Source organism: Portunus trituberculatus, chromosome 3 (genome assembly GCF_017591435.1).
Source record: "Portunus trituberculatus isolate SZX2019 chromosome 3, ASM1759143v1, whole genome shotgun sequence".
Lineage (NCBI taxonomy): Eukaryota > Metazoa > Arthropoda > Malacostraca > Decapoda > Portunidae > Portunus > Portunus trituberculatus.
The window spans coordinates 4,434,370-4,446,468 of NC_059257.1; the positions used below are offsets into that span (position 1 = coordinate 4,434,370).

General features: G+C 41.8%; 1 protein-coding gene across 1 annotated transcript in view; it reads left to right on the forward strand.

The window, feature by feature from the left end:
• The window catches only part of LOC123508552 (protein ecdysoneless homolog), a 40,678-nt gene extending 31,960 nt beyond the window's left edge, over positions 1-8,718 (forward strand). The window contains 7 exon segments of the mRNA XM_045262298.1: positions 395-536; positions 1,374-1,553; positions 1,754-1,915; positions 2,107-2,308; positions 3,026-3,213; positions 3,215-3,401; positions 4,156-8,718. Coding sequence (XP_045118233.1) covers positions 395-536; positions 1,374-1,553; positions 1,754-1,915; positions 2,107-2,308; positions 3,026-3,213; positions 3,215-3,401; positions 4,156-4,562 — 1,468 coding nt within the window. The 3' untranslated portion in view covers positions 4,563-8,718.
• Positions 8,719-12,099: the final 3,381 nt, after the last annotated feature.

A 12,099-nucleotide genomic window follows, 5' to 3' on the forward strand; every position in this document is an offset into this window, starting at 1 on the left:
CTCAAATCTTATAAATCCCTAATCCCTTATCAAACCCCATAATCTTAATCTAATCCCCTTTAGTTTAATCCAATACCCTTAATCTTAATCCAATCTCCTCTTATATTATTCAATTCCCTTAATCTCAATTCAATCCCCTTTGATCTAATCCAACCCCGCTTTAATATAACCCAATTTCCTTAATAGTAATCCAATCCCATTTAAAGTAATCCAACCCTCTTTAAACCAACCCACTTCCTTAATAGTAATCCAACGCCCTTTAATCTAACCCAACTTCCTTAATCTTAATCTAATCCCCTATAAAGTGATCCAATCCACTTTAATTTAATCCAATTCCCTTTAAAGCAATCCAATTCCCTTTAAAGCAATCCAATCCCCTTAATCTTTCCCATAGGTACCCGGGCAGGATCAGCAAGGAGCAGCACGTGGCCCATGCATACGTACCCGTGGCTGTGGCGGCACTGCTGAGGGAGTACCCGACACTGGTGGGCCCCGCTGTGCACGCCTTCTGCAGGAGGGACGCTATTGATAACAAGGTATGGGGAGGGAAGAGAGAGAGAGAGAGAGAGAGAGAGAGAGAGAGAGAGAGAGAGAGAGAGAGAGAGAGAGAGAGAGAGAGAGAGAGAGTAGTTTGTTAGTGGTTTATGGAAAAGGTCAAATTGTGGTGAGACGTGTGTGTGTGTGTGTGTGTGTGTGTGTGTGTGTGTGTGTGTGTGTGTGTGTGTGTGTGTGTGGTTGCGTGTGAACTAGAAAAATGATCAGACGATGACTAATGCTACACACACAGAGAGAGAGAGAGAGAGAGAGAGAGAGAGAGAGAGAGAGAGAGAGAGAGAGAGAGAGAGATGTATAGTGTATTGTGGTCACTTTATGGGTCAATCAATGGGTGAGAGGGGAGAGGGAGAGGGAGAGGGAGAGGGGAGAGGGGGATAAGACTGACCTCCCCCTTCTCCCTTTGCCTCTCCCCTCTCTTCCTTCCTTCCTCCTCTCCCTTTTTGGTATGTAGGTCACATGATCCTCCACTTCCTCATGTATGGGAGGAGGAGGAGGAGGAGGAGGAGGAGGAGGAGGAGGAGGAGGAGGAGGAGGAGGAGGAGGAGGAGGAAAGGAAGGAAGGAAGGACATGAGGAAGAAGAGTTTTGCAATCATAGCATTGTCTTAGAGAGAGAGAGAGAGAGAGAGAGAGAGAGAGAGAGAGAGAGAGAGAGAGAGAGAGAGAGAGAGAGAGAGAGAGAGAGAGAATGGAAACACAAGGGCATGAAAAAAGACCACAATAGCAACACACACACACACACACACACACACACACACACACACACACACACACACACACACCATAATTAGAAGTGTGACTGCGGTCATTTCTCCCACAGGTACTAAGGGTGATGCGACACTTTCCCCCTGAGACAAGAGTGACGACAGCAGTTCGATTCAGCAAGGCCCTTTACGCCCAGCTCGCCGCCCAGCGCTACACACCGGACTCTCGCGTTGGCTGGGACCTCCCTCACCACACCAACCCTAACTTCAAAGTCCATGATGTTGGGATGAAGCTGGTAAGGAGTGGTGTGGTGGTGGTGGTGGTGAGATTTTGATGTGTTGGATGTGATTTGTTTGGTTAATTAATCTCTCTTTCTCTCTTTCTCGTTTTTGTCTTTTGTTAGCATTGCATATCGTGTTTCTCTCTCTCTCTCTCTCTCTCTCTCTCTCTCTCTCTCTCTCTCTCTCTCTCTCACTAATCTGTCTTGTGTTTCAGGCATGTGGTTTTGAGTTGCTGGTGTGCAGTGCTGGCGGTGTCACTCCATCCTCCACCCCCACCACCACCACACCACCAGACCTGCCCACTCAGCCCCCTGCTGCCCCGGACCCCCGCTGGCTGCGATACCACAAGGCGCTCACCGATAAGGGTTACTTTAGGGTATGTTGTGGTTGGAAGTGTTAGTTTGTGGTGGTGGTGGTGGTGCTTGTGGTTCATTTTGGGCATTTATGTTATGCATTGGGAAAACAAAATGATTAATCGGATATATACACTTGAAAAAAAAAAAAAAAAATAGTAAATAATAATAGACAAATGTGTGTAGACTAACTCTGACACACACACATGCACAGGGTGAGCTGGAAGGATCGCAGCTGTACAGGGACCTGGAGCAGAACGCACACCAGTACTTCCAGAGCCACGTGGTGCAGGGTCAGGGCAGCCAGGACGGCGATGACCTCACTCTGGGTGCCATGGTGGTCAGGTTGCTCTCCAAGGTCAACGTGGACCATGAATTCTACAAGGAAAGGTCAACCCGCCTGGTGCCTGCTGATGGTGAGGCACCCGCCCAGTGTGGCACTAGCCTTCCTGTGTCTGCGTCACACTGTTCACTCTTGCAGGGATGGTGTGACACATTCCCTTCCTGTATAGTGCACCACTGTGTGTTTTATCCTTCCACGCTCTCTCAGTACCTTTCCTTCCTCTGCCCTCCCCACACTGTCTGTCTGGTAAGTAACACACACCCTTCTCTCTCCTCCTCTGTCTTCCTCTCTACTGCAGCATTGTATTGTTCTGGTGCATTCAGGCCATTCATTCATTCCTTCATTGTTGTGGTACATTCATCCCTTCCCTCTCACCCAGTGTCCCTTAGTAAGCTGCTGTGAGTGAATTGTGATTTATAAATGACTATGAATATGCATAAATATGAATTCTGTAAAGCAGGGTCTCATGATTCTTATATTCTTGTAGCTTTTTTTTTCAGTATTTTGAGAAATCTGGACATAATTTTTCATTGGTGACATTTGTAAATCACAATTCACATGTTAGTGTTGGCGAGTGAGGCAGTGCACCACACTTGACACATCCAGCGGTGTGTGTAGCAGTGCCTTGCCTCACCAGTGCTGAGTCCTGAGGTGTGCTGACTGTTTGTTGGTCAGCAGTGTTGTCACCCAGCAGGACACAGTAACAGTAAAGCAGAGAGTCACTGGACCACTGCCCCTCACTTATTCCCTCCCCTCCCCTGGCCTGGCCTCACCCCACCACCCCCCACAGATGACGGGTGGCTGCAGATCACCCCTGACGCACTGGATGGCCTGCTGGAGGCCAAGTATGGCAAGACTGACGTGCCGCGCGCTGCCTCAGAGAAGGAGATGATGGACTCGCTCTCCGCATTCTTCGGCCACATGGCAGACGTGGAGGGAGCTGAGGTGCCCCAACGCAAGATCTCCACACTCTCTAACCCCAAAGCGGAAGAGCAGCCAGGGTGGGAGGAAGGTGTCCACGTCGCTGCTGGGCCAGCACCATCTACGGAAGGTGTCGGCGCAGTCTGCAGCGTCTGACGTTTCCAACTGTTCAGAGATGTCCTCCTTCTCCAACAAGATTGACTTCAATGCTGATGCGTTCAGCGACGCCATGGCAAACATCCTTGGTGAGTACACAACACTGCTGCTGCCAGGCAGGCTGTTGGTTAGCTGTACACTGCTCGTACAGTCATGTCTTGGCTTACAAATTTAATTAATTCCATAATGTAGCCCATTCATATCAAAATGGATTTCCACATTTAGAGTAATGGAAATCCAGTTAATCATTTCCCAACTTAAAAGTATTATTACAAGAATCAATTAACATGGTATTTTTTGCAAAATTAGGCTAATTTTCTTGCAAATAACAATGATAAATAATATACAATGGTTCCTCATTATATCACTAAAAAAAGAAGCACTTACACTGTGTGGGAGAGAGAGAGAGAGAGAGAGAGAGAGAGAGAGAGAGAGAGAGAGAGAGAGAGAGAGAGAGAGAGAGAGAGAGAGAGTGTGTGTGTGCGCACACACGTGTGGGTTTGTGTGTGTATGCATGCATGTCAGACAAGCAGTTTCAAAATATTTGCTTACAACATATTTCTGCTGCTGCTCATTTAGTACTTCTTGTCTGCTTGCCAGTTCACATATTACAAGCATGCAGCAGTAGTCTACCATCACTTCACCTATCTCTTCCTTTAATGTTTTCTACCATTTCAAGTCTGCTGGCTCTACCTCTTCCACCTGTTGATTCTCTCCTGTCTTCTCATTCACCAAGTCACTAAATATTCCTTTCACATTCTCCTTTCTCTCCCAAAAAACTTGCTCTCCTCTCTCTCTTTCCCCTCCAAACTGAGGTGTCCTCACAGCACTCTCCCCGCACAGAGTCTGGAGTGCCTGAGGACGACTACTGGTGCAACTCAGAGGACGAGTCTTCCGGCATGAGCAGTTATGACGGTGAGGACGGCCAGGACGTCAGCCTCAGCCGCAAGTCCTCCAACACCTCCCAGCACTCGGATGGCTCCTCTTCCACTGCTTCCTCCAAGGGTGCACAGATGAGGCAGTACATGAAGGAGATGGAGGAGGAGCTGGCCGGCACAAAGATCGCCGACACTCTTGCTCCTGCTGCTTCTGAGGAGGATGAGTTTGACGATGTGGAGGACTTCTGCCCCGTCAAGGTGGACCTCCAGGCAGTGCAGGACCTGGTCAAGACGTACACAGCTCAGAATGGTCTGCCTGGCCCGGCCTCCACACTTCTTTCCTCCGTCGGGATGAAGCCAAAGAATGCGTAGGCGGTGTGGTGCGGGCTTCTTTCTGGAATATGGATGTGTTGTTACCTTCCTTACTCACTACAGTCAGTCGTTCCTGCATGTCTTCACTGTTGGGACTTGACTCATAATTTGTCATCCTCTTTCCCTTCACTCGCTACCTGTTCCTATTCAGAGCCAGTCATTGTTCTTGCATGTCTTATATGTCTTCAGGCTGTTACAAGGCTTAACACTCATCAATTCTGTCATCCTCCTTGCATTCATTCTATACATTCATCATCCTCTGTGTATAAACTTGCACAGCCACTCACCTCTCTTAATTATGTCTCAATACAATAGATAAACATTCTGAACCCGTCCTTATAATACTCTAAAAACTTACATCTCTCTCAAAGCCAGTCATTCTCACACTCGTCTCTCACGTGTTTTGTATTCTGTTCTTTATTTTTTGTTGTGTAAATATCTGTTCCTAATGCAAACTCTACCTCTTCCTTATGTACTTTGTTTCAAGCCAATGGTTTCTGTCTGTCTGTACTTTGAGGAAACGAGCAAGTGCCTAAGTGTCTCATCTGTGCACGAAACATTTAGGTTACTCTGTTACTCTTGAGACCTTGCTGCACCTCTCCTCTCAGACACGCACAGAGGTGGTGCTTCTGTCAGGTAACACTCTCTACCTCTTCAAACTTAATGGTAGCTGCCTCTCATGACTTCCTGCCCTCCTTTACACTGCCATCATTTGTCACTTCATTCCTGCAGCCATCACCTCTTGTCGCTCTGCCTTTTATCACCTTGGTTAACCTCTTTTTTGTTCTGCCTTTTCATCTCCACTCGATATTCTGTTTCCATCCTTCAGAACTATCATCTTTTTTCTCTCTGCCCTTTCCATCACCTCAGTTTGCCTAAATTTTTTTCCTATGCCCTTTTATCACTTCACGCCTTCATATTCTACTATTTACTTCCTTCAGAACCATCACCTCTTCAGATAAACTAACCTATACTTACTTCCTACATACAGAAAGGAAGACCTAAGACCTATGCATCTGTTGTTATTTCATTTCATCATATTCTACTATTTTCTTCCTTCAGGACCATAACCTATACTTGCTTCCTATGTAAAGAATGGAAGACTTACTTACTTATCTATGCATCTCTCTTCCTATATAAAATGGAAGATTATCTAACCAACTTGTGTCAATGTTTCAACCTCTACATGCAATGGAATGAATGACTGCCTGTCTTGCTTGCTAAGGACGACACTCCCTCCTTCCCTAATCTAACCAGCTGACTTCTGAACACTGGGAACAATTGTAAGGCCTCTCAAGAACTATGCATTATACTCTGACTGAATGGATTGAGTGTTGGCATTCATAGTATCAGTGTCTACAGTTATGACGCCTTCCAAACATATGTATATAACTTGTATGTCCGCTAAAACACACGTATTCAGTCCCTCTAAAAGCATGCATATACACCTACTTAAAAAAAGATCCATGGGGAAATTTACTAACTTGCATATTACAGTTTTTTATAAGCCTTAGAAACTGTTCACTGCAATTTTTATCTGTATACCAGGCTGGCAATCCCACACAGGGCACCACACATACACATACATATGAACACACACACACACACACTCAGCCTTTGTCAGCCCCTGGTGGAAAGATACGGTCTTGCCTACCACCTTACTACACTGAGCTTAGGCACACCATAGCTAGCCACACACTCAAACAGCAAAGCCAGCTACACATACACCTACAGCAAGGCCAGCAACACACACACACATCCACAGCAAGGCCTAACAATTTTTAATCTTTCAAGAAACTATGGCTGTCTAATTTTCTGTACCTATACCCAACAATGGCTGCTAACCTTCCCTTTCCTGGTGTGCTGGGAGGGACATTAATCTCTTCCCCTGCCTTCAGTATTACACAGCCTTCCGAAGTAACAAGTCGTAGGGAGGACTGTTTGCTGTCATTCCTAAACACCTTAACCACCACTGTTCCTCAGGCCTCACCCATAACACCTGCTAAGAGGCAATAGGGGTCAGTTTTGCCTTTTTTGATGACTGAAACTAACTGTAAACCATCTATACTCTTTCTTGATAATAGTGACCGATCATTGTTTTCCATCTTATACCCTTTTTGATAATAGTCAAGATAATTCTTTTTGTAAGATATAGCAATTGCTTCAACTGTATTTCTTGCCACATGTATGCATTGACACAGACTACATATTTTTTAGTTAGTATTAGTGATCTGATTTGTACTGGAGAGTGACTGGAGGTGTGGGGAAGCAGAGCAGAGAGAAAGAGAGACAGAGAATGGCTGGAGATGTGGTGAAGCAGAGCAGAGAGAAAGAGTGGCTGGAGGTGTGGGGAAGCTGACACATTAAGACTAACACTTAGAAGATGACAGCCAAAGAGAGGAAGAAAAGATCAGCAAGTCAAAAGCTATTCTGGCACTCACTAAACTCTCACTGGTGAATGGTGGGGAGTGAGAGGTAGTGAGAGGTGAAGTGGTGGGAATGGGAGAATGAAGGCATAGGAAGTGAGAGGTTCATGGGTTGAGTTTGTGGATGTTGGACTGAAATACAAGAAAAAAATGGGATAAAGTGAAAAATCTAATGAGTTGGACGGTCCTGTTGAGGGTGAAATGAGAAGTTTGATAATAAAACACAAGATGAAGAAGAATGGGATAGTGAAGATTAAAATGCAAAGATGAGCTGGTGATGAAATTAAATGAATAACAGAAAGAGAGAAGAAACTAATGAATCTAGAACAATATTAAACTCCCTCAAAAAAAAAAAAAAAAAAAATAAATAAATAAATAACCACATCTAAACTCAGAAAAACAAAAAACCAGCTGGAAATACAAAAAACCTGGAAACAAAACAAAACTGACCAACTGAGAGATAGAGAAACAAAATTGACTTCAAACCCCCCCAAAAAGATGTCCAACTCAAGAATATAATCAAAACCCATGCCTAAATTAAATACAACTCATTAGTGTGTGTGACAGGTGACTCCAGGTGTGTGGCGTACCTTTGTGTGTGTGTGTGTGTGTGTTGACAAGAGATTACCCTATGCATCGTTATCTTGTTGGGTGACTGTGTGTGTGTGTGTGTGTGTGTGGATAGTGGTTCAGATAGGGAAGATAAACATAGCAGAATGATAATAGGTTACTAAGCATTCATAGTACAAGGGATAGGCATTGTGGAGGTGACAGGAAGGAAGATGAGGACAGATTGTAAAGTGGATAAGAAAATATTTTAGAAGCAAGAGAAAATATAGAACAGAAAAAAAAAAGAAGGAGGAAATGAAGGAAGGACAAACAAAGCAAGAAAAAATACAAATCAAAGGAAGGAAGGAGATAGAAGAATAAGAAAAAGGAAGAAGTTAAGGAGATGAAGAAGGAAAGAAGGGAGACACAAGAAATGAAGAAGATAGCAAATTAAGAGTTATGGAAGGAAAAGAAAGGAGAAACTAAGAAAAAAAAAAGTGAAGAAAGAAGATAGGAAGAGAATTATGGAAGGAAAAAAAAGGTGAAAGAAACAAAAAGAACTGAACTGGAGATGAAAGAGAAAGTTGAGTTATGGAAGGAAAAAGAAAAAAAAAACAAGAGGAAGAAAGAATGGAGGTAGGAAGTTGGAGTAAATAGGGAGAGATAGAGAGAAAGAGAACAGTAGTCAGATGGAGTTAAGAGTAAATAGAAAAGAGAGAGAGAAAAAAAATAATTAGGAGTTAGAGAAAATAGGAAGAAAGAGAGACAGAAAAGTAGTCATAGAGAATCAGAGAAAAATAGGAAAATACAGAGAGAGAGAGAGAGAGAGAGATAGTAGTCACATTAGAGAGTATTACAACCTCCCTCAACACAAGTAACACTATAGTCTGTCTTGGCATTACTAGACATAAGACTATTTTTTGTATTCTTTTTATATTTCCCGCACTGTACTGTGGTTTGAGAGGCTATTGCTGTTGTGTTAGAAGTAGTACATTTAGGTTTTGTCTAGGCTTACTGACGGAGAGAGAGGGAGAGGGAGAGGGAGATGCTACAGAGCTCAAAAGTGTTAATAAAAGGTAGAATCTGAGAGTTTTGGCGTGAGAGAGAGAGAGAGAGAGATTAGTTAAGTTCTGTTAATTAAAGATATATTATTCTGTGTAAAGAGTAAAAATTATTAAAAACATTAAGGGTGAGGTTTAGACGTACGAGGGAGAGACAAATAGAGGTTAAAATTAATAGTAGTAATAAAAAAACGCTCAAATCTGTTAAAAATTGATATTATTGTGTGCAAAGTTTAGAATTAAGAGTGAATGTTAGAGAATGCAAGAGTCAGGAGGGGAAGTTCAGAAAAGTTCATAATTGTTAGTGGTGGTATGGTGTGTGGTGGTGATGTGGTGTGGTGGTGTTCCAGAGTGGAGAGTTGTGGAGAGTTGTGAGCAGCAGTTGTGTGAAAGGTGAGAGTTGAAGCAAAATTGGTGGAAATGTTTTAGTGAATGGCTGAGAAAATTATGTGGAAGATTTGAAAGTTTTGGAATTTAAACCAGAGTAGTGAAATTTGATAGATTTGTAATTTAAACCAGAGCAAGATTTGAAAGATTCGTAATTTTAACTAGAGCAATATTTGAAACTTTTGGAATTTTAACCAGCACAAAATTTGAAAGTTTTGGAATTTTGACCAGCATTTGAAAGTGTTGGAATTTTAACCAGCGCTGAGTAAATGTGAGAAAATGATTACAATGGTTAGTGACGGCTCTATAAATAATTGTGATAGGTAACTGTTACATAATTAAACTCAAAACTTCAGCCATATTATAGTCAAGAGGTAAAATGTTAAGAAAAAGAAAAGAAATCAAGGAAAGTGATGAGAGAGAGAGAGAGAGAGAGAGAGAGAGAGAGAGAGAGAGAGAGAGAGAGAGAGAGAGAGAGAGAATCAGCCTTAGTATTATATTTTAGAATGGTATTTATTATTATATTCACTGCCTTTATTTATTGTATTATTCCTTTAGCTAGCCAATCACAAATAGTGTATATTACGTTTATTCCTTCACATATTTACTAACTTTAGACACACATAACTTTATCTTTTTATATATGCAAATTTTATCCTTTTAAAAATTCTTTTTTTTTGTCTCTTAATGACGTGAGATGTAGTTCGAATAGAAGGTATTTTATAATCTAACTCTTTTATTCGCACAAAGTATATAAATGTCTTTCTACTTGTAAGAAATTCACCAAATGCATTTTTTTTTTCTTAACTTTTGTAAATTTTTTTATACAAATGTTTTTTTAATCATAATTTTTATGTTTTCTATGCTTTCTTTCTCCCTTTCCTTCATTTTTATGCATCTATATAAACACCTTTTTTTTTTTCCTTCCCCTTCTTGTTTTTACATTCTCTTTACAAATTCCTTTTTTTCTTTCCTTCCTTCAATTTTTATAATTTTCTATTTAAATCCCCACTTTTTATCCTTTCTTCATTTTTATACAGTTTAGTACATTTAAGGAGTTCCACAGTACATGTTTTTTCTACGTATGTATGTATGTATATGTGTGTGTGTGTGTGTGTGAATTCTCAGTAAACCGTAACGTAGCCATTAAGTTCCATCACTCTTCCCTCGTTGTGTCTGCCAAGTGATGCAATACAAGTGTTTCTATGGCAGTGTGGTGAGGGAAGGTCTTGTGTTGCTGTGTTGGAGAGAAGCAATTGTATATATCTCGATTATTTGTAAGGGGAAAGTCATATCAGTATATTTTAGCCTTTCTTGATATTGTGTGTGTGTGTGTGTGTGTGTGTGTGTGTGTGTATGTGTGTCTCAAAATAAGCAAGCTGTATTTTAATCTTGCTTCTATCTTTTATAATATTTCTCGTGGCAATAAAGGTATATGTGCATGATTCAATGGTTTCTCTTACCTTTCCCTAACACACACCTTCCCAGCATATACCTACAACACATACCCCTAAAACATTCACTAGTCTCCCAACACACACCACCCCCAACTTAAACCAACCCCAAACACACACAAACCCCTAACACATACCAATCTTCAACACACACTAACACTGACACACAACCACCAACACACCTGCCACAACACACACTAACACACACCTGCCTCCATCATACACCATCCCCCAACACACACACACACACACACACCCTCCTACCACATTTAAGCTGACTCAAGAGAAAAACTAAGTAATTATTTCTTATTAATCTTTTTATGAGAGTAAAGATTCTGTAATATTTTAAGACAGAACTAAGACATGACAAGAGGGATATTTTTCAATCTTTTTGGTGTGTGTGTGTGTGTGTGTGTTTCCAAACGCACACACACACACACACACACAGGAAAAAAGAAAAGCCAACAATGAGAAAGAGAAAATACATTAATAAGTTCTTCTATAAACAATTAGAGGAAAAAAAAGGAAGAAAAAAAAACATTGATAGCACAGAATTAACAAACCCAAGAAGAAAAAATATCAGTAAAAATAATAATGGAGAAAAAATAATGTGTGTATCATTTCTTCTTATTTTCTCTCCTCAAATAATGTGTTCATATTTGAGTGTGTCTGTGTGTGTGTGTGTGTGTGTGTGTGTGTGTGTGTGTGTGTGTGTCGCTTCTGAGAATATGATACTGATTTGTGTGACATGCCAGAGAGAGAGAGAGAGAGAGAGAGAGAGAGTTAAGTATGTCAGAGTGAGTGGCAGGGAGAGAGAGAATGCAAATGAAGAGATGAATCTGACCAAGACATGTTTGAGAGAGAGAGAGAGAGAGAGAGAGAGAGCGCTGTCAGGGAAGTATGTTGGGGAGATACAGGTATTAATCACGAATCTCTCTCTCTCTCTCTCTCTCTCTCTGGCATGTTTTTATTGTCAGTTGAGAGAGAGAGAGAGAGAATGGTACGAGGAGAAACTCAAATAACTGTTTAGGAGGAGGAGGAGGAGGAGGAGGAAGGGGGAGGAGGATAAAGTAATGGTAGTAATGATGAAAGTATAAAGAACAAGAAGAGGAGGAGGAGGAGGAGGGGGGAGAATGAATGCAAAATGAGAGACGAAGTGACAGGAATGAGAGATGAGGAGATGGCGGAGGTGAGAGGCCGACACACACACACACACACACACACACACACACACACACACACACACACACACGAGAGATCTACAGTAACACATCAACAACGCACAACACAACAGTAACACACACGCACACAACACAAATACAACGAAACACTAAAACACAACACAAATTTTCTTTCGGAACTCACAAAACCAACAACATGAAACAGAACAATATGAAGCAGAAAGACTTTAACTTTAACCCCTTCAGTACCATGACGCGTTTCCATATTCACTCTGCTTACAATTTGGTGATTTTACACAGCTTCAGAAACTCATGTGGGGGATTAAAATAGTGAAGACTGTGGCCATTAATCTTCTGACCTCCATAGACCCTTGCTAATGTCAATATAATGGTCTAATGGTACACAAATCTCAAGGTAAAAATGTGTTCCATGAATTAAGGAGTTAAGACAGAGAGGAAGGTGAAAATACAGGGGAGGG